At 43.0% G+C, this 27,428-nt stretch overlaps 2 protein-coding genes across 2 annotated transcripts in view; both read right to left on the reverse strand.

Moving 5' to 3' along the window:
• LOC307019879 (kinesin-associated protein 3-like) overlaps positions 1-27,428 on the reverse strand; it is a 68,368-nt gene that overhangs the window by 19,394 nt on the left and 21,546 nt on the right. The window contains exons 6-8 of the mRNA XM_079650982.1: positions 8,993-9,092; positions 8,776-8,914; positions 8,638-8,695 (exon numbers count right to left, since the gene is read on the reverse strand). Of these exons, the coding sequence (XP_079507108.1) occupies positions 8,638-8,695; positions 8,776-8,914; positions 8,993-9,092 (297 nt within the window). The remainder of the gene's footprint in view (positions 1-8,637; positions 8,696-8,775; positions 8,915-8,992; positions 9,093-27,428) is intronic.
• On the reverse strand, positions 9,104-24,290 carry LOC307018282 (uncharacterized protein). The gene is made up of 2 exons (XM_079648444.1): positions 13,947-24,290; positions 9,104-13,603 (listed from the first exon to the last, which is right to left on the reverse strand). The coding sequence occupies exon 1, from the start codon at positions 23,877-23,879 to the stop codon at positions 20,949-20,951; it is 2,931 nt and encodes a 976-aa protein (XP_079504570.1). The 5' UTR covers positions 23,880-24,290; the 3' UTR covers positions 9,104-13,603; positions 13,947-20,948.

The following is a 27,428-nucleotide window of genomic DNA, read 5'->3' on the forward strand; positions in this document are numbered from 1 at the left end:
ATAATAATAACATTATTATTGTTTTAATAAATGTTTACATTACATTAAACCATGCATTTTGTAATGTCAGCATTACATTTAGAAGAAAAGTAGTGATATTTGATATTTTTACTCTATTCCAACAGATTAAACCATTTTCCACTGTAGGCCGATGCATGAAATTCTTACATTTTTGCCAGTTATATTATGGAGCCGCTGTAAAAAAGCATTTGATCATTAAGTTATTGAAACTTTTGTCTTTAAGTTACTTTCACTTAACATATCAATTTATGCAATTTCTACTTAATTTCACAAGTTGTTATTATTTCAACTCAGCTCTGTAAGCCAGTTCAATGAGCTCTACATTCTATGAAGTCAATTTGACTGAACAGTGAGTTGTGATGTGTAATAATGTTCTGAAACTTTCCATGGCCTCTTAACATGGCAGTAGTGTTGACATATTCCTGCCCGGTGAAAATAGTCCCGGTCTCATAGTTGTTTTCATTAATTGAATGCATTTAACAGGAGTTTTTTATTTTTTACGATATACAGCAAGTGAACCACAGATTTTGATTCGCCATTATCAAAAGAAGAACTTCCACCGGACAGATTGATGACTACGAAAAGCTAAGCGGCGGATGAATACGTTTTTGTGAAGTGATATGACAGTGATTTCAGCTGATGAACCACTGATGGACAGGCAAAGTCAGGTGAGTGGTTGAATATTTAATGTTTTCAGGCAAAACGAAGAGTAGCAAAATGGAGTTAAATCCACACCTAACTGGTGTTTGAATGTATATAAAAGAGATTTTATTTCAGGGCAGTGTTATGAAAATGTCGGTTAACCAAGCCAACTTTACAGGATTATGATTATCTAAACTTTTATTAAATAAATAAGTTTCAAGTATTCTTACTCTTATGTATGACGCTTATGAATTTTTAAAAGGTTTAAATGGTAACTGCCTATATTTGTAGCTTCATTTAGAGAGGTTTTGTTTGTTCGTTCCAGTAATTAGCCGTGTCCCGGCTCTGTTCGGCTAAATATTTAAGCTAAATTAACGTGTTTCGGTGAGGTTGTGTGTGTTCCTGCAAGTAATTAGCCGTGTCCCGGCTCTCTGTTCGGCTAAGAATTGTAGCTTGTTAGCCCCCGCCATGGCTTTGAAATGGATGTCATTTGTGGATAAGTATAGGGGACTTGAAGATTGTTTTTGTTAAGGCCGAGCAAGTGTTAAAGTGATTCTATCCTTGCAACGTTTTTCTGGTTCAGCTCACGCTAAACCTGCCAGATACAGAGGGGGTGCCTCGCGCCATTGAACGAGTAAAATGCTAACTGTGTTCAGAAATAGCATTTATATTGTGTACAAATGCTATGTTCCACTCTTGAAATGTAGAGAAACTGTTTCGTACTGTTTGTGCTGCACCCTCTGTCCTATTTGTAAAATTAATAACATAAATGTGATGTTATAATTTGTATGCATGTATATCTGTTGTATACTGTATGTTTATACTTGAAAAATAAAAATATTTCAGCATCTGAAGTAACTTCAAGCCTTATAGGTGATCACAGCTAACTGCCTGCCGTCAGACTTCATTTAAAAAACAGGTCTGATTTTAAACTTGTATCTTCAGTAGACTCGACTACTGCAATGGTGTCTTCACAGGCCTCACTGCTTTCACACCGTCTACAGTTTGATTTGCATAGAGGGAGCTCTGTGGCTGAATAGCCAGCGATTAGGTGTGGCCCATTTATCATAGGTGATCAGAGCTAGGTGTGATTCACATGGGGGGATGGGCACATAAGGCACACACGCACACACACACACCTGTAACTGCCTGCTGTCTGATTTTAAGACTTTCTGCGCTCATAAAGAATGATAAGAATAATGCGTATTGAACTGGTTTAATTAATTAGTGAGTTTATTTAACACTAGAACTGCCAATCGGGTCAATTTGTGTGATGTGGTGTGTGTGCAATGTAACTTTTTTCAATAAAATATTAAAGTCTCCCAGTCCGTGACTTTTCCTGAAAGTGTGTTATGTAGCACCCTATGTTTTTTAAAAATTGCATTCTAATAGCGGGATATGTTCATGGCCATGTTGCCATTTGAAACCTATGAGAACATGGTCAGAATCACAAACTGGAGCGGGAGCAAAGGGGAAATGCCCCTTCCCCTCAATGTGAGGCAGACACTTGAGTCCAGTGTCTCCCGTCAGTTCCCAGGCCTGACCACGGACCAGTGGCATAAAATTAGCGAAGAAGCATGGTTGTCATGGTTACCCTTCTGTTTATTCTCCGCGGTGGGGGCCGAGCAAGCCCCCAGGAAGTGCGCCGGAATCTGAGTAGAATATTCGTCGTGGCCAAACGGCGGTACTACACTTCCTTTAGGTTGCTGGGCCCGGAAACACTTTTTCCCATTTTTCCCATGGGGAAAGAATGGTCTGTAAATCGTTGGATAATTTTTTTTAAACTAAATAAACCACCCAGTATGAACACTTGTATAGCCCTAATAAAACACATTCGTTCCTCAAGTTGTAAAAATGTGCTAATAACGTTATTCTGAGAGTTATATCCCTCTGCATTATGAACACGCATCTAACCCACGGGACCCCGCCGCCCGGCACGTTCATGTTACGTGTTCAGCAGGTTCAGCACTACATGTGTTTATCTTTACCCATGGATGCACAATAACAACGGACCCATATCGGCTCACTGCCATTCCACGGAGCTGTAATAATGGATATATTGCACATGTTTGCTGTAATTCCTCATTTGTAAAATATTATACTACATGGGCTGTATGATTAAATCTTGTACCGTAAATGTTGTATTAAATAAAGTTAATATTACCGACGTTAGATTAACGTCCCTGTAGCTACTTATTGCACTAAGAAGCTTATTGCACTGTGTGTGTGTATATATATATATATATATATATATATATATATGTATATATATATACAGTGCAATAATTATTTGCATTTTGATTAAAGTTGCGCACGTACGGGTACTTCTCAGGCATGCCGGGTAATCTGTGACAAAAGTTGGGCCATTTTATCATCATGCGCCAAGCAACTCTCATAGGAATGAATGAGGCCCCGCCTCCCACGCTGTATCCAGTTCTTATTATACATCCATGGGGCAGAGGTCAACATGTATTAAAGTTTAAATCTTCCGGACAAAATTATAAAAAGTGCCGGTTAAAGGTCTTCTTTGTTATTTATTGAGCTTTAAAACAAATGAATAACGACTCTATATAATAATAAAATACACGGAGCCTCTCTTTTTCCTCCCTCTCTTCGGACAGCGTCAGTGTCTGTCTCATGCAGCAGCTGATCCAGTACTGAGTGACCTGGCCGACAGTAAAAATAAACATATTTATAACTAGTTTAGGTAGTTCGAGAGGTAATTAAAATAGCTAAGGGCGATGATCTGACTGAAGTGTGTGTTTTACTCTGTTCCCCGCTGCATCACAGCGGGAGGAGCTGCAGGTGAGCTGCAGGTGAGCAGAGCTGCGTGTCTCCGTCCTATCAGATTAGACTTCACTCGCGTTTATGTCCATATCGAGAGGAAGATAAATAATCTGAATTCAGTGTGCAGTTTACTTTGAAGCGGGGGTGAGCAGCAGAGGTGGGGAGAGGCGGGGCTATTGCGTCATCATTATCAGAACATGATCGTATAATTACTGAGTTTAGGCACGTTAATAACGTTTTAATGAAGTTGAATACAGTATATTCATATTCGTCAGTGATTTCATGTCAATTCGGCAAACATATACATAAATGATCGTGGTGAAGATGATGATTAAATTAGGATTAAAAATCGAGAGCCGGGCTGCATTTCCTCCCGTTCGTTTTTTAGACTAAACAACATTAAGTTCCGCTGTACATCCAGCGTACTGTACAGTATCTGACTTTATTTCACATGAGCTCCAGTGTGGAACCCCACTGCACCCCCTGGTGGATCAATGATCCATTGCAGCTGGCTTCATTATAATTACATTTATTTATCACGGGGGCGGTCTCAAGTCAAGCTGGAGGTTTTCCTTTGAGCGAGGGCAGATCACGTACCAATCACGGCCCTCGCGTTTCAAACTGTCTGAAATTAAGTGCTACATCTGTATATGGACAGGTCAAAAGAGTTTAGTTGCAATGACCAACTCTTTATATCCTGGGCTAACCCTCAGAAGGGCAAGCCCGTTACCAGGCAACGGCTCTCCCACTGGATTGTGGAAGCGATTGCTCTGGCTTATACGAGTCAGGGTTAGCAGGCACCAACGGGCCTGCGTGCTCATTCTACTCGTGGACTGGCTACATCCTGGGCTTTGTTCAAGGGTGTTTCCATCCAAGACATTTGTGCAGCAGCGAGCTGGTCCTCACCGCTCACTTTTGTCCGCTTTTACAGGCTAGATGTCTCTGCTCCAAGTGTGGCCCGCGCAGTGCTGGGCCCCGTGTTGAGACAGGGTTCTACCTGTTAAGTTCTGGTTGTTTTGGTGATTTTCGAGATAAACATGTCTAGCAATACGGGATTTTCAATATCCCATAGTGAGACATCGAACGGAGTGTTATGAATGAGAACTAAAGGTTACTTACGTAACCCCAGTTCTCAGAGTAACATGAAGTGAGATGTCTCACCAGACGGCCCTTCTTGCTAAGGCGAAGCGAGAAGAGGTGCTTATTTTGAATGACGCTGCGTCGTAGCGCAAGCTACTTATAGGGTGGGTGGATTCCCTGACCTAGACGTCAAGATCACCAGCCAATCAGGATTGGCGTAATGAGATTGATGCTTCTGTTTGCATACGCGTTGAGGCGCATCCCATAGTGAGACATCTCACTTCATGTTACTCTGAGAACTGGGGTTACGTAAGTAACCTATAGTTTGGTATGTTTTCCATCTACTACTTCTCCCATTCACAAATCCAAAATCAAATAAAAAAATCGAAGATCTTATTAATATGTAACAAATATATTCCATTTCAGAGCAGAAGAAACTCTTCAAGGATCAAACTCTGCACATACATCATTCAGCAGTGCACAGTGAAGCTCAAACAATCAACTGTATGAGCAAGCAATACTTTGAAAGGAAAAAGTCTGTGTGTGTGTGCATGTGTGTGTGGTGTGCGTATATGTGTGTGTGCGTGTGTGGTATGTGCATGTATGTGTGTGTATGTGCGTGCGTATGTGTGTGTGTGTGTGTGTATGTGTGTGTGTGTGTACGAGAGTCTCTTATTAAAATCCTATCAATATGTAACAAATATCTTCAATTTCAGAGGAGAAGAAACTCTTCAAGGGTCAAACTCTGCACATACATCATTCAGCAGCGCACAGTGAAGCTCAAACAATCAACTGTATGAACAAGCAATACTTTGAAATGAAAAAGTCTGTGTGTGTGTGTGTGTTGTGCATGTGTTTGTGCATGTGTTTGTGCGTGCGCGTGTGTGTGTGTATGTATGTCTGTGTGTGTGTGTGTGTGCGTGTGTGTGTGTGTGGTGTGCATGTGTGTGTATGTGTGTGTATGTGCATGTATGTGTGTGTGTATGTGCGTGCGTGTGTGTGTATGTGTGTGTGTGTACGAGAGTCTCTTATTAAAATCTTATTAATATGTAACAAATATATTCAATTTCAGAGGAGAAGAAACTCTTCAAGGGTCAAACTCTGCACATACATCATTCAGCAGTGCACAGTGATGCTCAAACAATCAACTGTATGAACAAGCAATACTTTGAAATGAAAAAGTCTGTGTGTGTGTGTGTGTGTGTGTGTGTGTGTGTGTGTGTGTGTGTGTATGTGTGTGTATGTGTGTGTGGTGTGCGTGTGTTTGTGCGTGCGTGTGCGTGTTTGTGCGTGTGTGTGTGTGTGTGTGTGTGTGTGTATGTGTGCGTGCATGTGTCAAGCGGCAAACTCTGGGGAACAGCCAGGACGCCAATACGGAAGTGCAACACACTGCAGTTCATACATGGGCCGCTAGGGACTGACTGCAGAAAGGAGCAATTTCCATAGACCCCCATGTTAAAATGCCCAACTTTACGGCAGGCAAGCTCTCTCTTCTCTCTTCTCTCTTCTCTCTCCTCTCTTTCTCTCTCACTCTCTCACTCTCTCACTCTCTCACTCACTCTCTCACCACAAGTGAGAATATAAAGAACAAAATAATAACTTATTCTCACACAACAAATGTCAACTGTACACACATGTTATTTCCTGGACCTATACCAAAGTTTGAATGTAGGCCTCCTGCAACAACCTACATCGTAACAGAAAATGTCCTATTGGGAATTCTGTTCCAAAATAATAATGAAGCCTCCAGGAGCAGATGAGCCTAAGGGCTAATAGCTCATCTTCAGTCTGCTGATGTTTGCTATTGCCATTTCTGTGGTGGCAAAGTAAAAAAGAAAAGAAAAAAGACAACAATTAAGGACAAGTGTGTGCTTTTTCAGCGTTTGACCTCGGTCACAGCCTTCTCTCCATTATTTGAGCAAATGCCTTCTTCCTGAGTCACTTCTCTCCTCCATCACAGCGGCTGTGCATATCACTTTTGCGTTGCTTGCGGAGCCTGCGCTTGTGCTCGGTTGATGACTGTCCTCCTCCTCATTCACTTGTTCACTTTCGCTGGTAATATTCTCCTCTGTACCTCTCTTCCAAATACCTCCCGTTTTGAGCCACGTTTTTAACATCATTCAGCTTTCTTCTTTCTTTAGCTTGCTTGCAACGTTAGCGGGTAGTAAGGTCGTAATTAGCAACGCCAGAAATAAAATAAAATGTTTTCGTTTCTAAATCTAAAAACAGCAATAGCCTATTAGAACTAATTTAAACCACAGTTTCAATTATCTCAAGCTTATTTTCATTCGTTGTAGTATTTTGATAGTATGATTTATTTTTGTATTAATGTTATTCAATCAAGCCTCAAACTGATGGCACTTGTCCCTATAGCCTGTTTTAAATTGAAGTTGTCTGAGGTCCTTACCATCAGCTGCTCTTGCAGTAATAATAGTGTACCTTAATGCCCCAAATGTGCACAATGTAGTGACTGCTTTTCGTCTTTTTGTTTACTTAGTTGTGTTTCCTGTATTTTATATGTCTGTGTTATGTGTAAAGGTTAAAGGTGGGGTAGGTAAGTTTGAGAAACCGGCTCGAGATACACTTTTTGTTATATTCCATGAATGCTCTTAACATCCCGATAGTAATGAATATCTTAAGTGCTTTGACAAAAAATCCATTAAAAAAATGTCATCTGTGGAAGGCTCTGTAAGGAAGTGGCATATTTTTTCCGGTTGTGTATTTTAAAATTCTAGCTCACTCGAGCTGGTTTCTCCAAAATTACCTACCCCATCTTTGAATAAAAAAAAAAAAAAAAAAAAAAAAAATCTTTTTTTTTTTTTATACGTCAGATTCCTCCACGTACCACTAGCGGGAGCTGGCGTACCACCAGTGGTACGCGTACCACAGGTTGAAAACCACTGGTCTATGGCTATGAAGCCCATAATACTAAACGGGAGCAAATGTTAATAGGGGACCCAATTATCCCAGTGGTGGCCGCCGGAGCTAACGGAGCCGCAGGGGGCTAGCTCCAGCCGGCGTCCCGGAGCTAGCCCACTGCGGCTCCGTTAGGTCCGGGCGATTGGAGTCCGTCGTTATAACTGGAGATCAAGGAATGCAGCGAAACGCAGACTTGGTTCGCCTGCTGTAGTATTAGCTAAATAAATGATGTTGAACAAGGCTTATTAAGCTGAACATCGCCACAATTGTTCTGCTATGTATCGGTACTTCTTTTCTTAACGTGTGAATGACAAGCATTAAGAATAACAAAATATAGCTAATTCTCTCGCAGATTGTCTCATTTGATTATGAATGTAACGTTTATATAGGGGAACTACACTGTTAGCAGTAACTTGGTATGCATGTATTTCATGTTAGCTTAGCTTCTTAGCCTGAGCTAGCTCTGTTTACTTCCCGTTCGGAGGCAGCAGGTCCCGCCTCGGCTCCGCCTCTTTGCCCTTATTTGGAGCAGGCTGGAGTAGGCGGGAGTTGAACTCTGACGTCACAGTCGAGCGTTAGTGGCCGACTCCGCCTACTAAGGGCTTCTCTGCAACTCTGCAGAATCCTATGGGTGACGTCACGGACACTATGTCCATTTATATATACAGTCTATGGTGTGTGCGTGTGTGTGTATGTGTGTGTGTGTGTGTGTGTGTGTGTGTGTGTGTCTGTGTGTGTGTGTGTGTGTGTGTGTGTGTGTGTGTACGAGAGTCTCTTTAATCAACTCCTCACAGCTCCTCATATCTGTTCAGAAACTGGACCAAAGTTAAACAAGTACAAAACACAGACTGTCTGTGTCATGGCGAATACAGTCGCTGCTTTAATTCTGTCTTTAGGACGTTGTTGTGAGTATAGTTGGGTTCCACCACAGTGTTTACATGGATATAAGCCCCGCCCCCTCTCCAGCGCGTCCTGTTTGAATGACGAGAGTAAACTCAGCTGACAGCCGTGGTGAAACTCCAGCGGTTATAGCGATGCGAATATTCGCATCACGTCCGTTGTGAACGCAGAAATGCAGTTCAGAAACCACTGTTCTGACGCTTTTAAAGCAACTTCGAGATGTTAACAGTATCAGGGGCACGCAGGCCATGGTGGCCGTAGGACGTACAATTATTTGTGGGGCATAACGGCCAGACCGAGGGGCTACGACGGCCATGGCCGTCATGGCCGCCGTGAAAATCCCACCCTGTAAGGAACACACACACAATAACTCAGAAAATCTATACATTAAGAGGGTAGACTGCAAAATCAAATAAGGAGGAGAGCAGATAAAAGGATATAAGCCTTGTTTTTCTTGCGCAGCTCCTCACGCCACACATCGTGTCGCTTCAGCTCGTGTTCCACCACACTCATACACAACGCACCAATTTTATAATGACTCACCACCCCGTGAAACTGGGAGAAACTGGAGGAGAGGAGAAGAGTCACATTAAGTAAAAAGATGAAGCAGAACAGAAAGACATACTAAATGAATGTGTGTTACCTGGAGAAGCAGAAGAAGATGTAGATGATGATGGTAGCCAGCTCGACACTCTGCTTCCAGTCCTCCCTCAACACTCTGGCCAGAGCTCCCAGGGCTGCTTCTACACACACACACACACACACACACACACACACACACACACACACAGACACACACACACACACACACACACACACACACACACACACACACACACACACACACACACACACACACACACACACACACACACACACACACACACACACACACACACACACACACACACACACACACACACACACACACACACACACACACACACACACGTCAGGTAACCTGAGTCTTACAGGTATAAGAACACAGACTGAGACACAGATTTAGCTTTGAGCTACTTTCCATTCCCTCACATAAAACATTTAAGGAAATTACATTTTACAAATATGGTAAAAAAACAAAATACATGATATGCAAAGAGTGGCAACGACATATAATAATAATAATAATAGATTTAATTTGTTAGCGCTTTTATAGGTGCTCAAAGACGCTTTACAGATTATAGTGAAGAGAAAAGAAAAGAGAAGAAAGAAACAACAAATAAATATATAGTTAAAGTTAAAGTCAAATAATACAAAAAAAATCACACATTAAAAGCCAGATTGAAGAGGTGAGTTTTTGTGAGATTTTTTTGAAGGTGGTGAGGTCGGTGCAGTCTCTGATGGGTTGTGGGAGTGAGTTCCAGAGGGAGAGGGCAGCGACGGAGAAGGCTCTGTCCCCCCAGGTCCGGTGATAGGTGCGGGTGGGGATGGATAGGAGGTTGGTTTCTGATGAGCGGAGGCAGCGGGAAGGGGTGTGGTGGTGCAGCAGGTCTGTGAGGTAGGGGGGGGGCCTGATTGTTGAGGGCTTTTTGAGTAATGAGGAGGACTTTGAAGTGGATTCTTTGACGGACGGGGAGCCAGTGGAGGTTCTGGAGGATGGGAGTGATGTGGTCTCGGGAGCGGGTGTGGGTGAGGAGGCGGGCAGCAGAGTTCTGGATATGTTGGAGTTTATTGAGGAGGTTGGATGGTATGCCATAGAGGATGCTATTGCAGTAGTCGAGTCGTGATGAATGCATGAATCAGGGTTTCAGCAGCAGAGGAGGAGAGTGATGGGCGGAGACGGGCAATGTTTTTGAGGTGGAAAAAGGCGGTCCTGGTGATGTGATTTATGTGGTGGTTGAATTTGAGCTGACTGTCGAAAATGACTCCGAGGTTGCGGATGTGAGGGGGGGAGATAGAGTGTGGCTGTCAATGGTGAAGTTGAAATTCTGGATGTCTTTGATACGGGATGGGGGGCCGATGATGATGTCTGATTTGGCGCTGTTCAGTTGGAGATAGTTTGTTTGCATCCATGCTTTTATTTCTGAGAGACAGTTGGTGAGAGTGGAGTGTGTTGTGGGGGTGATGGTTTTTGTTGAGATATAAAGTTGGATGTCATCGGCGTAGCAGTGAAATTGAAGGTTGTGGCGACAAATTATTTTGCCAAGGGGGAGCATGTAGAGGATGAAAAGGAGGGGGCCAAGCACCGAACCCTGGGGGACGCCTTGGGACAGAGGAGCAGTGGAGGAGGTGCAGTTTTTGATGTTGATAAACTGATGTCTGTCGGTGAGGTCAGATTTCAGCCAGGAGAGTGCAGGGTCAGTGATGTTGAGTGATGATTCGAGGAGGGACAGCAGGATGGTGTGGTTGATGGTATCGAATGCTGCGGTGAGGTCGAGGAGGATGAGGATGTTCAGCTTGCCGGAGTCAGAGGAGAGGAGGAGGTCGTTTGTGATTTTGAGAAGAGCTGTTTCGGTGCTGTGCTTTGATCGGAAACCGGATTGAAATGGCTCAAAGAGGTCATTGGAGCTGAGGTGGAATTTTAGTCGTGAGGCAATGACACGTTCAAGTATTTTTGACAGAAAGGGGAGATTTGAGATGGGCCGGAAGTTGGTCATGATCTCAGGTGTGAGTCCAGGTCTTTTGAGAATGTGTGTGACAGCAGCCAGTTTGAGAGAGTGGGGAACTGATCCAGGGTGTATGTCGCTGCTATATCAGCTCAACAAGCAAGGGCTGACAACAGCACAGTGTACTCTTTTTAAGGGGGAGCTCTGAGGCTTCGCCCCCCGAATATCCGAAGGGCTCCTACATGGGACCTGCCCTTCGTGCTGGATGCCCTATGCTCGCCTCTTGTTGAACCTTTGTTACAGGCAGAACTGGAGTGGCTCTAAGCTAAGACTGCTTTCCTTTTTGCAATCACCTCAGCAAAGCGTGTAAGCGAGCTTCAGGCCTTGTTCGTGAACAGCTCGTGTCTGAGGTGGAACTCAGATGGCTCAGTTGTCACCTTATGGCCGAACACAGCGTTCCTCCCTAAGGTGCAAGGACATATGTGCTGCGGCCACATGGGCATCCCAGAGCACATTCGCCAGATACTACAGGGTGAATGTTGCCTCCCCTCACCCGCTGGGTGTGGTCCTCCTGCAGAGTCAGCCTAGGCCATCCTTATAGGGGGAGTATTCCGACTTCCTCGTGACTCTGTTGGTATAGGTCATCCAGTGCTAAAGCACTAATGGCGCATTTCCACCGCAGCGCTGAGCCCGGCCTTGCTTGGCCTCGTTAAGCCTCGTTAGGCCTTGTTAGGACCGGCTCGCTTTATGGAGCGTTTCCATTAGAGTTTAGGAACTGGGGTGGTATCTATAGTAACGCAGTGTAGGCGGAGCGATCGGCTTTTTGGCGAGCGGAGCGACGCTGCTTAAAACTGCCGTGACGTCATCTTCAATGCGACACAACACACACAACAATGGAGGATGTGGAAGCGATCGTTTGCTTGTTTTTACTGTGTGGCTTCTTATCACAACAAAGAGGCGGCTTATAGCAAGACGAGGTATAGAAGAAGCTGTCGTGGGAGTTTTGGCAGTCCTACAACGCCGCAGAGACTAAAGGACGACTCAAATCACGACTACTTCTTATTCTTCTTCTAGACTACAATGCTACTTGGTAAGCTAACGTTCGCTAACTAGCAATGTGTTTAGGCTCACGCTCCCTACAGTATACGACCAAAGTGTTTCAAGTGTTTAATTAATTGTAGCTACCACTTATGCGTATTAAAATATGTATGCTTTTGTTTGTGTATTTCAGAAGAGGAGGAGGGCAGGGACATACGAGATGGTCTGATGCACTACCTGAATACCTAGAATGTATAATGTAATACCTAAATATTCATTGTATTGAACATAAATAAATCTCTTTTTTTCACATACATGTGTTTGTCAAATGATTTAAACAAAAAAAATGTTATCAGAATTGACTATTTAGTAAATATTTGAATTTCAAGCACCAGTACTTACTGCCCCATAATAATAATCCAATAAATTAAGCAAATATCAAAGCAAACTATAAACATAAATACAAAAGTGTAAAACGCAGCAAAACTATATTCATAAATGCAAGTGTAAAACATTGTAAACATGGATGGAGGTTAAAGTATCCACAGCATAATAATATATGATTATTATGATGGTTTGTCTGAAAGACACCGCCTCAAGTTTCAAGGTTTTTTATTTTGTCATACGAACATAGCTACAGTGTGGTTATGACAATGAAAATCTTAGGTCACAGGCTCCTCCAACTGTGCAACACAATAACATGTAAACAGAAATATAGTGCGAGTAAATATTAAGCGCTGTGCACCGCTCTCTTTGTATAGGTTTTTTCTTTTGTTCTCTTTGAAATATATAAGCAATGTGTTGTTTGAGTCTAGCACAACGAGGATTACAATTGAAAAATGTTTACTACATGTATTATTTATTTATCATGTATTCTTAATACTATTACAAAATATGTAATGTTATGTTTTAGAGGAGGACCTCAAGCTAGCAAACTCAATTTCAAACAGTATGCAGAGTTGTCCTGCAAAAGAGTTAAAATGTATTGTTTAACCAAGTATTTATTCTCTTATTTGCTTTAATTGCAACAGCAAATGATAAAGGTTTCACTGTGATAAGTATTCTCTTAAATCCATAAACCCCTGTACAATGCTTTGTGGACGATGATGGTGTTTATATTTCTGACTGCAGAGATAGATGATGCCATCTTTCTGTATAATCGCTGTTGGGAGCAATTATTTATCAACAAGCGATAAGTCAAAGAAGTACTTTATTGATCCCAATTTGGGAAGTATTTTGTTGCAGCAGCATAAAAAGGCATAACATTGTACAATACAAATACTTTTAAAAGAAATGTTGTATTGCAGCAGCATAGAAATACATGGCATTGATTGTAAAAATAAACATTTTAAAGATAAATAAACAAGAAAGTACAAATGTAAATAAACAATATAATCTCAGTCAGAGGTTATTTGTTGTATCACAGAGGCGGAGGAGACGGGGCACGTCAGCTGCCCATTCCCCCTAGCACCTGGCCAAGATTGCGCAGGAAGGCTAAATTAAAAAGGTCTCTGCTTGAGCGATCTCCTCCCTTCTCAAGGCTGCTTCCAACTCCCTCGCCTCCCCCAAGGTCCGGTTCAAGTGCTGATCCTGCTGGGCCCGGTCTTCCTTCTGCTGGACCAGGTGCCGTTCCTGCTGGGCCAGATCCTCTCCTCCTTGTTTCCTCTTGCCTGGGTGACAAGATAATTATAACAATAAGAATTAGCAATAAGAATGAAAAAAACAGGACAGGTACAGGTCACAAGGATATAAGAATAAAATGTATAAACAGAACAACAGTAAGGATGAACTAAAGAAAGTTCTGGCCATAGATGTTTACAATGATTGTGAATTTCCAGCCTGTTGATAATGAATATAAATATATGTATATGATAGGAAGTCACACACAATTGTACTAGCTGCTATACTTTACTTGTACCAGAGCATTCCCACACAGTGGTATAGCTTATTTTACTTACTGACTATGGATGATCGAAAGTTTAAAAAAAGTCACAATTCCAGCCTATTTCTTACCTAGAACCACACGCTGCGGTGTGGAGCTGGCGCTCGGCGTTGGTGTCTGTGGTCCAGTTGGAGTTGATGCGAAGGACGTTGTTCGGGACTGTTCCTCCTCGCTAGTCCCCAATGTAATCATCTACAAACAGAAACATGACTTGTTAATTCCACAAACTACTGCAGCACAATACTAAAATAGCAACAACAACTAAAGAAAAGAAAAACTGAACGTAAACAATGGCACATATGGTGTTAGCAAACAATAGCTCTAGCTAATGCTATCTGCCTTAGCTAGCTAGCTAGCCTTCGGGGCTCCATAAAAGCATGGGTTGTCGAACATAAATGTAAGGATAAAATAGACTTCTTTGTTAGAAGTGAGCTTTAGAACAGATAGGGACACAACGCTTAAGCAAATAACAGAGCGTAAGCAAAAACTTACCATGCAGAGAATCCAGTAACACCGTTGCAGAGTCCAGGCCTCCCTCCCTCCCAACTTTAGCCGGTTTATGGCCGTAAATGGTGTCCATTAGCTCAAACCACCACTCGTGTTGTTGTTATCCTTGACAAAGCGATATTCACTCTTCCTCTTTTTGAGTTTTTCCCTACACTGCACGACAGTCCTCGAGTAACCGCTTGTGGACATTAGTGTAGAGACCTCCTGAAACACTTTTAAATTGCGAGTTGTTCCGTCGAGCTCCCGCTGGATGATCTTCTTTTTTCTTTAAGGGCGAATCGCTTCCGTCCCGCTAGATCTTATCATCTGCAATATAATGTAGGAACGTCGTCACTTTGTCGACCGACCACGGCGTGCTTTTCTTTGCCATTTGTGTAGCTCCTCTGTTAACAAAAATGCCATTTATAAAAATGCTGCAAGCTTCGCTATGTATATGCGACGCTAGGGATTATCTCGCGCGCTGATTGTGACGATATTCTCTGACCAATCAGCAGTCGAGAGTGTTGACGTCACATACTCAGCCTGGTTGTTCCTGGCCCTGGGACCACGATTTTATGGGGCCAGAAAAGGGTTCTATGAATACTGGATGACCGCCAAAGTTTCTTGGTCAGTCGGAATCTCGTGTTTCCGCGAGAAGATTCCATAGAACTGAACTCATTGACAACACCGGAACTTATGCCTTCCGGGGTCATACGAGGTCACACGTGACTTTGTTGATATAAATATTCGACCTACGCATGCGCGAGACAGAAGATATCCAGTGCTAAAGCACCGCCTCTGGCGGTCATCCAGTATTCATAGAACCGTACATACGTAACTATCGTTATAAAGCCACCTAAAAGCATGCAGATTATCCCATATATACAATAATAATTGTACAGTTCAGCTATGAACCACTTCCAACTAGCTAGAGAAGTGTAACTGTGTAATGACTCCCACATCAAAGATTCTACTTAACTTTCAGTGAGAAACCATCAAAAGATCCATCTGCAGATTATGTAGGAACCTTTGGGATGCTTTTCAATATTGGATGATTTATAATCATCACAATTTTGGCTCCTAACATTTCAAAATATAAAGTTCAGGGTTTCCCACACAGACTATACTTGGGCGGGCTGCCCAGGTATAGTAACGGCCGCCCAAGTATATTTTGCAACCCATTTAGGTTTTTTTTGTTTGTTTTTTTTAATAATGTTTTTTTTTATTCGCCCGTGACCACGACGCCATCTGCCATCGATTCACTTGTGGAAAATGATCCCTCGCTCCCTTGCTCTGATCTTGGCTCCTTCTGGCCTGTTAAGTGGCCTGCCTCACACAGGGTGAATGGCTTTCTACATGATGTGGCCTGCCGACATGGCCACTATACAGATCATAAATCAAAGCCCTTGATTGGTCTCTGTGTGTCATTCAACCCCCGAATAACCTGAGCTCCGGTGAGTGTTTAGATAGTTAACTTAGTCTAAGTTCTCAGTGGGTCTCAAACGGTGTGGTCACCATTTATGTAAACACATATTTCCATTTGAGAGGGTAGTGATTGGTCTAATGCAGGGGTCTGCAACCTTTTTGACCAAAAGAGCCATTTTGCTCCTTTTTCCAAAACATTTTTTTGTCTGGAGCAGCAAAACATATTTCATAGCTTGATAGCAAATAAAGTTGCATTTATTGTTATATCAGACAAAAACTACAGGTTTTTTTGCATTTATTAGGCTATTTATTACATTATATAAAATTGTTAACCTCTAATAAGAAACAAAGAACTCCTATAAGGACTGCTACAGGATTTGATTTGTAGATTTGATTTGTTTTTGATCTGTATTTTTGAAAATTATGTAACTTTTTTATTTTATTTTTAGCATATTGTTTATTATATTATAACTTAGTACTTTTTTAGCATATTGTTTATTGTTTATTATATTATAACTTAGTACTTTAACGCATTTCAGATATGCTACACTAAGCTGTCTGTGGCTCTTTCCTGCTGTAACGCTGCAAATTTCCCCTCTGTGGGACTAAGAAAGGGATTCTGATTCTGATAAGGAGAATTAAAAATAATACACAGGCCTACTTTAAAATAAATTAAACACAGCACTTGGGGAGTCCTCTGCACATTTGAAGGGGAAAAAAATATTATTAAAATGGGCCCACTTTGAAATAAATAAAACATATAGCTGCACCCTAAAAAGTACCCAACGGCGTCCTAGCACGAAGTGCGAGGAAACCTATTGTTATTGGTGGAATTATTATTAGGGCTCGAGCACGATGTGCTAGGACCCAACGGCGTCCTCGCACGAAGTGCGAGGAAAGCTATTGTTATTGGTGGAATTATTATTATTATTATTATTATTAGGGCCCGAGCACGGAGCGCTCGGACCCAACGGTGTCCTAGCACGAAGTGCGAGGAAATCTATTGTTATTGGTGGAATTATTATTAGGGCCCGAGCACGGATGTGCTAGGACCCGACGGCGTCCTGGCACGAAGTGCGAGGAAACCTATTGTTATTGGTGGAATTATTATTATTATTATTACTATTTTTAGTCACCATTTTTCCTGTTTTTGAGGCCTTTAGGATGCTGACAAAGTTGTATAATTTTGCACGGACGCCAGGACCCGTAAAAATTGCAAAATTCTGGAGTCAATGGGTTAAAATATTCCAACGTGCTCAATAGCGCCACCTATCAAAATCCCATTTCGGAATACATTTACAAAGTCGCACCGTAACTCCGAATGACCTGACATTTTGCACACATATCCGGGTGGACCTGCTCTACAAATAATCCTCTTGGAACCCTAAGCTCCGCCTACATTTTTGTTCTTCTAAATTAGCATAATGTTCAAAACAGTTAAATATTCACTTAAATTTCAATTTTCAGTTTTTCAACCCCAAACTTCATATCCAGCATTGGTGGAGGGTCAGACACATTACCGTAGAAAATGAGCATGTTAAGACGATAAATGTTGCCGCCGTCAATCAAAACGTAATCGCAAAAAGGCGGGGCTTAGAAAGAAATGCTCATAACTCATCAACAATGTATTCAAACAACACAGATTTTGGTAGATAGGTGCAAACTGTCTTGGGGAATAGGCATACCAAAGCATTTTCATTTTGGACTATAGGGGGCGCCAAAAACACCACCAATTTATAACTCAAGAGCGGATGGACTAATTATTTTTATTTATTTTTTAGACATACTCTCAGGGTGACTACAAACTCTGATTTAAAGTGTCGCAAAACATTCAGAATGTGGGCGTGGCCTATACATTTTTTTTTTTTATTGCGATAGCATAAAATGAGCTTCGAACGCAAAACTTGGGACACACGTCAGAGTCCACGACCTTTTCGAGAATGTGAAAAAAAAAAACGTAATTTTTCAAAAAAACAGCTTACTAGCGCCCCCTATTGTGTGGTAGTCACATATAGTTTCTCAGAACTTCACGGATTTTGGCACAGACATTCCTCATGGAATTGCGGACATATTTGTAAATAGATTCCATTAGCCCCGCCCCCCAGGAAGTCGGCCATTTTGAAATATGTGCGTTTTTCATGCATTTTAAGCACATTCTTGCGAACTCCTCCTAGGGGAATGATCGGAAAAATTCCAGTCCAGGACACGTTCAGCCCCTATCCAATATGATGCTAAATTGAGAAGAACATTTTTGATAGCTCAATCGTGGAGGTCGTAAGCTAACAGCGAATAAACCATTTTTGACGATTTACATGTCGCAAATGACTCCAAACTACTCTAAATTACTCAAATATAGTTGTTCCAATATTCACGAAACGCTACATATACATTACTATTATGATTACACACATATTTCAAATTGCCATCCATTAGCCCCGCCCCCCAGAAAGTCGGCCATTTTGAAATATGTGCGTTTTTCATGCATTTTAAGCACATTCTTGCGAACTCCTCCTAGGGCAGGGGTCTGCAACCTTTTTGACCAAAAGAGCCATTTTGCTCCTTTTTCCCCAAACATTTTTTTGTCTGGAGCCGCAAAAAATATTTCATAGCTTGATAGCTAATAAAGTTGTATTTATTGTTATATCAGACAAAAACTACAGTTTTTTTGCATTTATTAGGCTATTTATTACATTATATAAAACTGTTAACCTCTAATAAGAAACAAAGAACTCCGATAAGGAGAATTAAAAAATAATACACAGGCCTACTTTAAAATAAATTAAACACAGCACTTGGGGAGTCCTCTGCACATTTGAAGGAACAAAAATATTATTAAAATGGGCCCACTTTGAAATAAATAAAACATAGCTGCACCCTAAAAATAGTTAAAGGTGGGGTAGGTAAGAATGGAGAAACCAGCTCGAGTGCGCTAGAATTTGAAAATACACAACCGGAAAAAATATGCCTCTTCCTTCAGGCTTCCTCACAGAGCCCCTCCTCCAACACACACGAGCGCGCACATGACCAATGAGGGCACGAGATAAATGTGTGCACAGATGGAAGGCTGACAGGCTGACAGGCAGGTAGGCCATCCAGTTATTTTAGCCGGGCCGGCTCAGATGACTGGTCGTGCTTTTTACAGCGCTACGGCTTCCAGAGATTAATTTTTGTATGTATTTATTGTCAAAGCATTTAATATATTCATTGATATCAGGATGTTAAGAGCATTCCATTGAATATAACAACAAGTGTTTTCTGAAATAAATTACATACCCCATTGAATTATGACTGAAGATCGTCAGCTGTCTTCCTCTCCGTGTTTTTCCCGTTGTTTCTCGATACGTAAAGGCTGCAGTGCAGCACCTTTGACAACTTCTCTCTACATATCAAACATACTGGTAAACCAGCATCGTTTGCTGTGAAAGCATATAACTCTGTCCACACAGAATTAAATCCTGTGTTCCTCCGGTACTTTTCTTTGATTTATCCATAGTTCGCTCATCGAGCCGGGGGTCAGGTTATTCACCCGCAGGAAAAGGCGCTGGCGCGGGACCGTAGCAGGATGTGACGCATATTTTAGTTGACCTAATTAAAACCGTTTTGTTTTTTATTTATGTGTCACAGTATCACCTCAAAATACAAGATACGAAACATTTTCAACCATGCAACAAAATATAAATAGTCCTACAAATACTTTTATTTTATTTCCTTCTTATTTTTGTCTAAACTCAAGGGAGCCAGAGCAGAGGGCTTAAAGGGCCGCATGCGGCCCGTGGGCCGCGGGTTGCCGACCCCTGTCCTAGGGGAATGATTGGAAAAATTCCAATGCAGGAAAAGTTCAGCCCCTATCCAATATGATACTTAATTGCGGAGCACATTTTTGAAAAATCACTCGTGGAGGTCGTAAGCCAACAGCGAATACACAATTTTTGACGATTTACATGGCGCAAATTGCTCCAAACTGCTCGCATATAGTTTTTCCGATATTCACGAAACGCTGTATACACATTACTATTATGATTGCACACATATATTTCTAATTGCCTTCCATTAGCTCCGCCCCCCAGGAAGTCGGCCATTTTGAAAAATGTGCATTTTTCATGCATTTTAAGCACATTCTTGCCAACTCCTCCTAGGGGAATGATCGGAAAAATTCCAATCCAGGACAAGTTTAGCCCCTATCCAATATGATACTTAATTGCGGAGCACATTTTTGAAAAATCACTCGTGGAGGTCGTAAGCTAACAGCGAATACACAATTTTTGACGATTTACATGTCGCAAATTGCTCCAAACTGTTTGCATATAGTTTTTCCGATATTCACGAAATGCTGTATACACATTGCTATTATTATTTCACACATATTTCAAATTGCTTTTCATTAGCCCCGCCCCCCAGAAAGCTGGCCATTTTGAAAAATGGGCGTTTTTCATGCATTTTAAGCACATTTGTGCTAATTCGTCATAGGGAAATGATCGGAAAAATTCCAATCTAGGGCAACCAATGTGATGCAACACTGCGAAGGAATAGTCGATCGCTTGAACATGGAGCTCGTAAGCTAATGGAGAATGTACCATTTTTGACCATTTATATGTCACATACTACCTTAAAGGGGACCTAAAAATAGGGCTGCAACGGATTTGATACATGTGGATTCTGATTTGCACCTCTATGATGTCACTTCACCTGTATGGTCAACTCTCCACCTATCAGGGGAATGAGAGGTTGCAGTGGCATGGCAACAGCATAGCAACAGCATGGTAACATGACGCTTGTGCCTCGCCCCCTCCTTTGCAGGGGGGGGGGGGGGGGGGGGGGTGTCAGCTCCAGCTCATGCAAAGACAGAGCTGGAGTGAGGCAAAATGAGGCATGGCTAAAATGCATGATCTGTTTGGTATTTTGAAAAATAAAACTTATAAACATACCTTAAATAGGTATGGCCCTACCATATATTATTCAAATATTACATTACATTGCATTTAGCTGACGCTTTTATCCAAAGCGACTTACAATAAGTGCATTCGACCAGGAAGATACAACCTTTAAGAAAACAGAATCATATAAGTACATCAGGTTTCATAGAGCCAAACATTTCAAGTGCTACTCAACTGGCATTTAGAAAGCCAGCCCTTTATTAGTATATAAGTGCTTTGTTAGTAATTCTATCGCTCGAAGTGGAGTCTAAAGAGATGAGTTTTCAGTTTGCGTCGGAAGATGTGTAAGCTATCTGCTGTCCTGATTTCAATGGGGAGCTCATTCCACCATTTTGGAGCCAGGATAGCAAACCCACGTGTTTTTGCTGACGGGAACTTGGGTCCCCCTCGCAGTGCGGGTGCAGCGAGCTGTTTGGCTGATGCAGAGCGGAGTGCACGTGCTGGGGTGTACGGTTTAACCATGTCCTGGATGTAGGAAGGGCCAGATCCATTCACAGCATGGTACGCAAGTACCAGTGTCTTGAAGTGGATTCTAGCAGTTACTGGAAGCCAGTGAAGGGAGCGGAGGAGCGGTGTGGTGTGGGAGAATTTGGGAAGGTTGAAGACCAGACGAGCCGCTGCATTCTGGATGAGCTGTAGAGGTCGGATGGCACATGCAGGTAGACCAGCCAGGAGGGAGTTGCAGTAGTCTAGGCGTGAGATGACGAGAGCCTGGACCAGAATCTGCGCTGATGTCTGGGTCAGCTGGGGACGTATCCTCCTGATGTTGTAAAGCGTGTATCTGCAGCAGCGGGTTGTAGCAGCGATGTTTGCAGTGAAGGACAATTTGTTATCTAGGACCACACCCAGATTCCTTGCAGTCTGAGTCGGGGAAACAACAGAGGTGCCGATGTTGATTGTTAGGTCAAGAGTGGGACAATCTTTTCCCGGAAGGAAGAGCAGTTCAGTCTTGTCAAGGTTGAGCTTGAGGTGATGAGCAGACATCCACCGAGAGATGTCTGCTAGGCAAGCAGAGATGCGTGCGACGACCTGGGTCTCTGAGCGGGGAAAGGACAGAATTAGTTGGGTGTCGTCAGCGTAGCAGTGGTATGAAAAACCATGCGGGCTAATGACAGACCCGAGCAAGTTTGTGTACAGGGAGAAGAGGAGGGGACCAAGAACCGAGCCCTGAGGGACCCCTGTAGTTAATTGACAAGGGTCGGACTCGGACCCTCTCCAAGTAACCCTGTAGGTGCGGTCGTTGAGGTATGAGGTGAGGAGGGAAAGTGCAGTGCCTGAAACTCCAAGTTCTTGGAGAGAGCGAAGGAGGATCCGATGGTTCACCGTGTCGAATGCAGCAGACAGGTCCAGAAGGATGATGACAGAGGAGAGGGAGGCTGCTTTAGCAGTGTGCAGTTCATCAGAGACAGCAAGGAGAGCAGTTTCTGTTGAGTGACCTGCCTTGAAACCAGACTGGTGCGGATCCAGAAGGTTGTTCTGATGGAGATAACAGGAGAGTTGTTTAAAGACAGCGCGTTCAAGTGTTTTAGACAGGAACGGGAGGAGAGAGACGGGCCTGTAGTTAATAACATCAGACGGATTGAGAGTGGGTTTCTTAAGGAGAGGGTTTACTCTTGCCTCCTTGAGACTGTTTGGAAAGTGACCAGAAGTTAGAGAAGTGTTGATGAAATGGGTGAGAAATGGTAGAATATCAGGAGCGATAGTCTGAAGGAGGTTTGAGGGGATAGGGTCCAGAGAACAGGTGGTAGGACGGGCAGAGGTAACGAGGGTAAGAACCTCACTTGGAGAGAGAGGGGAGAAGGAGGTCAGTGTGTGGGTGAAGGGAGGGTCTGGTGACCCAGCGGTGAGTAAAGGTGAGTCAGAAAAGGAAGAGCGAATATCATCAACCTTTTTTTCAAAGTGGTTAACAAAGTCGCTTGACAGAAGGGAGGAGGGGGGAGGTGCTTTGGGAGGGTCCAAGAGGGTGGAGAAGATAGAAAATAGTTTTTTGGGATTGGAATAGGAAGATTGGATCTTATCTTGAAAGAAAGTGCTTTTTGCCTGAGAGATGGAAGCAGAGAAAGAGGAGAGGAGAGCCTGATAGGTTAGGAGGTCGTCATGGTGTTTGGATTTCCACCATTTCCGCTCTGCTGCCCGAAGGATGGTTCTATTAGCACGCAGTGCGTCATTTAGCCAGGGAGCAGGAGGGGACTGACGAGCCGGCCGCGATGTGAGAGGACAGAGAGAGTCCAGAGAGGATGAGAGAGTAGAGAGGAGAGTTTTTGCAGCAGCGTTTGGAGGCAGGAGTTGGAACGAGTCAGAGGAAGGGAGGGCTGAGAGCACCGATGAGGCAAAGGTAGAGGGGGAGAGGGAACGGAGGTTACGGCGGACAGGAGCAGAGTTAGAAGAGATTAGGTTGTTATGTTTGGAAAGGGGTAGAGAGAATGAAATGAAGAAGTGATCGGATGTGTGGAGCGGGTTTACAGAGAGGTTAGAAGTAGAGCAGTTCCTTGAGAATATGAGATCAAGGACATTGCCAGCTTTATGAGTTGGTGGGGATGGAGACAGTGAGAAAGCAAAGGTGGTTAACAGAGATGTTAGTTCAGATATCTTCCCTGTCTGGAGGTTGAAATCTCCGAGAAGTACAGCGGGAGGGCCAGTTTCAGGGATGTGTGAGAGGAGATTATCTAATTCCTCCAAGAAGTCCCCCAAGGCGCCTGGTGGACGGTAGAGAACAACAATGGTTAATTGTATAGGATGGGTTACTGTGACGGCATGGAATTCAAAGGTAGAAGGAGTGAAATTAGGTAGCTTGAAGAGGGAAAAGCTCCATTTGGGAGAGAGCAGGAGACCAGTGCCACCTCCTCTGCCAGAGGGTCTGGGTGTATGGGAGAAGGAATATGCTGTGGAGAGAGCTGCTGGGGTGGATGTGTTGGATGGAGTGATCCAGGTCTCCGTGAGAGCAAGGAAATCCAGAGACTGCAGGGAAGCGTAGCCAGAGATGAAGTCAGCCTTAGGGACAGCTGACTGGCAGTTCCACAGGCCCCCTGAAACGAGATGTTGGATCTCAGTGGAGCATGTGGGATAGACGAGAGCAGGCCGGTGAAATCGATTAGGAGAAACACGGGGCCAGTGATAATTGCGAGAAGACACATGAACAGGAATGCAGAAAATACACATGATTATAGCATGAGGGGCTAGAGAACCCAAGAGAATTGAATAAAACTAAATAACACCAGCGATACTTGGCGCAATCAGAGTAGGATTTGCCTCCTCTTTGCCTCCCACGTGACTCCCACAGGACTCTTAATGTCTTTGTCAGTCTTACTCCCACAGGACTCTTAATGTCTTTGTCAGTCTTACTCCCACAGGACTCTTAATGTCTTTGTCAGTCTTCGTCTGGCTGACGCTGAAGCTGACGCTCCAGGAAAACGCAACCTAAGATGGATACCTGATTGCTCAGTTCTCACAGCTTTGGGGGCACGCCGCTGTAATTAGTTAACTATTTTCTGCTGATGGGCGACAGCAGAGTCTTCCTACCTCTTGGAATGCACACTTGAGGGGCGTGACTCACTGAGACCTGAGTTACAGCTGCTGGACTTGAGCAGATCTGAGATTTTAAAATCTCTCAGAAATCGCCGTTTTAGCTACAATAACTACAGAACAATTATACAGAGTAGAATAAATGAAACAGAGAAGTCTATTTAAACAAGAATATAACTTACAGTGATTGCTGAGTCAGTATCGATAGTGTCCTCACCGAGTCTGGATGCACACTCAGTTATTCTGATTTGAAATGCGCTATTTAAAATGTTTTTCGGCTGGGAAGCGTTTTGCACTTCACGCAATCAGCAGAGTCTTCCTACCTATTGAAATGCACACTTGAGGGGCGTGACTCACTGAGACCTGAGTTACAGCTGCTGGACTTGAGCAGATCTGAGATTTTAAAATCTCTCAGAAATCGCCGTTTTAGCTACAATAACTACAGAACAATTATACAGAGTAGAATAAATGAAACAGAGAAGTCTATTTAAACAAGAATATAACTTACAGTGATTGCTGAGTCAGTATCGATAGTGTCCTCACCGAGTCTGGATGCACACTATATAGCATGATAGGTCCCCTTTAAGCTACTGAGACCCGCCTGTCTGCACCACACACACACACACACACACACATATATCAGGCTACAGCCCTTGTATATTTTATTATGTGAAGCACTATATGGTTTCATGAAAAATAAACGGTAAAGGGCAGAAAGTCTGATGCACATTTGATCATCTTGAATAACTTATAATCACAACTGGAACAGTTTGCAGAGCTGTGCTTCGTTGACATCCAGCCATGCGTCACGCCTCTTTTAAACATCACTGTTGGCTGAAATCGTCTCCGGAGAATACTTCAGTGTACCCTCGGTTATAGCTCCTCCAGAGACACTCCTCTCTCCTCTAAATCAGTGTATCCTCGGTCACGGCTTCTCCAGACAGCCTCCTCGATAATCAATCCTCGACGAGCCTTCAGAGAAATTACTTTTCCTTCCAGACCGCGCGCCGACATCCGTTTCCGGGTTGCTGCAGGATGACCTGGGAGTCTGGGACGCGAAATTAGAGGAATGACAAACGGCTCATTTCCGAGTACTCGCGCGCTTCTGCTTGACGCCAGGACGACCGGCCGCCCTCCCCGACAGGTGCACGGACGCGAGGGCCCGCTCATCACTGCGCGCACAAGTGCGACCGCAGTTTTAATTATTATTGTTGTTGCTATAATGCAGGGGTATTCAATTGCATTTCAAAGAGGTCCAGTAAGAGAAAATGTAATTAAATGCTCTGTTTTCACTGTCTACCTTCCGCCATTTGAAATTACTCCGACTGTTTCTCTCCTCTTGTCTCGTCTCTGTGTGTGTGTGTTTGAATCTATTGTGCTGACTGCACCGATTTGATTGGCTGAGTAGCGTCACCACCTTAAAACATTAAACAATAACTTTTTTTAAACCTTTTTATTTTTATGTTTTAAACATATTGTATAAAACTCGCCCACTACTGGGACTATTCCTTGCACCCCTCTAGAATAAGCCTGAATGGTCTCAACCATATTGCATCAGTAATGTGCACTTGTTATTATAACAAGATCGCAAGGACACTGGTAGCGATCGGAAAATGTAGTGTTGTTCAGTTTATGTGTTGTGGAACATGCGTGTCCGTGCATGAAAATATACCACACACCCAATTACAATTGCATGTTCAATTCACTACCCTGGAAGTTAATACAGTTGTTAAAGTTGGAACAGCCTGTGGACAGCCGTTCTTCCTTGCATGTCAGTCACCGACACCTTCTTACAGAGGACAGGCACATCTAGCTGCAGCACGACCCGTATATTTCCGCACGCCGTATTCTCAAGACATTTTTTTTTTTACATTTTCAACATGGTGGATAAATCCTTATATGCTCCCGGCAACACACTGAACGTCAACTTTGCCTCCTTATTACACTCACCCCTACTTTAGTGGGAACAATGAGTCTGCGTCTTTGATGCACACAGGAATAAACGCAGATCATACTCTGGCTGCAGCCTTTAACGGTACTTGCTTTTGATCAAAGTCAATGCGGAAAACCTGCACTCACACAGGCAGGTGGAGGTGAAGGGAATGAGCACTTTTACAGCCTTTTTGGCGAGGTGGGGGAACTCGGTCTCCACAGACAGCCACAAGTGGGCAAGTGTCACTTTACTCGTCTTTTTCTCGTTCTTTTGTGTCTCACGCTGCGCTTCCCCTGAAGCTCTCTGGCGCCCCCCAGGGGAGGCGCGCCTCACACTTTGAAAACCGCTGCCCTAGAGGATTTGAGGTCGACCCCCACTTAAAATCACATGGATATAGGCTTGTCACGATAATTAATTGTGTTGGACGATACATTTTTCTGGAAATCATTGCGATAAACGATAATATTGTTGGCACCGTTTTAAGACCATTTTAGACATAATGATAATATATAATAATAATTCAAGTACATCCTTTCAAACATAACTTTTTATTGAACATTCAACATTGCAAATGAAATGTGAAATAATATTAAAATATATAAATTAATAAATAAAACAAATTAATTAAATTATAATAAATTAATTAAATCACACACAACCAAAACAATAAATTAAATAAGAGTCAGGCTGGAAAACAGAGCTCTCTCTGTCTCATATATATAAATATAAATATAAATATGAGCACACATTATCTCACAAGCAAAAAAAAACTCCTTAAAACAACAGTCAAGTGTACAGTCCACTGTCAAAGACCCAGATGCCTCAACAGGCCATATCCAAATCTGTTTTTCTAAGTTTTCGAGCAAGGAACACCAACATGTTTGCATTGTCGGGCAGGGGCTCTCCATCTCCAGCTGCCGTGTTTGCTCCCAGATGGAAAAACGGAATGGGGTGGTTGTGTTTTAGGTGGTTTAAAATGCGTGGTATTGCCTGCTTTTGTCGCTACCTTTTTTAAACCAATGCGACACACCGCCCGGCTCATTCAAGTCCGTAGGTTCGCCTCGTTGATTTGGTTTGAATCCAAAATACTGCCACACCGGAGAATCGAGATGTGTCGTTAGGTTTTGTAACCAATTCCATTTCACTTTAAATTCCCCGCGAGTAAGTCACACGTTGTCTCCCGCTTGTCGCTATATTATTAATTTGGCTGCTATGCTGCTGCACGTGCACGCGGAGTGTCCTGACCTGGCTGT

Source organism: Notothenia rossii (assembly GCF_949606895.1).
Source record: "Notothenia rossii genome assembly, chromosome: 9".
Lineage (NCBI taxonomy): Eukaryota > Metazoa > Chordata > Actinopteri > Perciformes > Nototheniidae > Notothenia > Notothenia rossii.

Excerpts from the sequence above, each read along its gene's own strand:
- LOC307018282 (XM_079648444.1), bottom strand. The coding sequence starts at position 23,879 with ATGTGTATTTTCTGCATTCCTGTTCATGTGTCTTCTCGCAATTATCAC.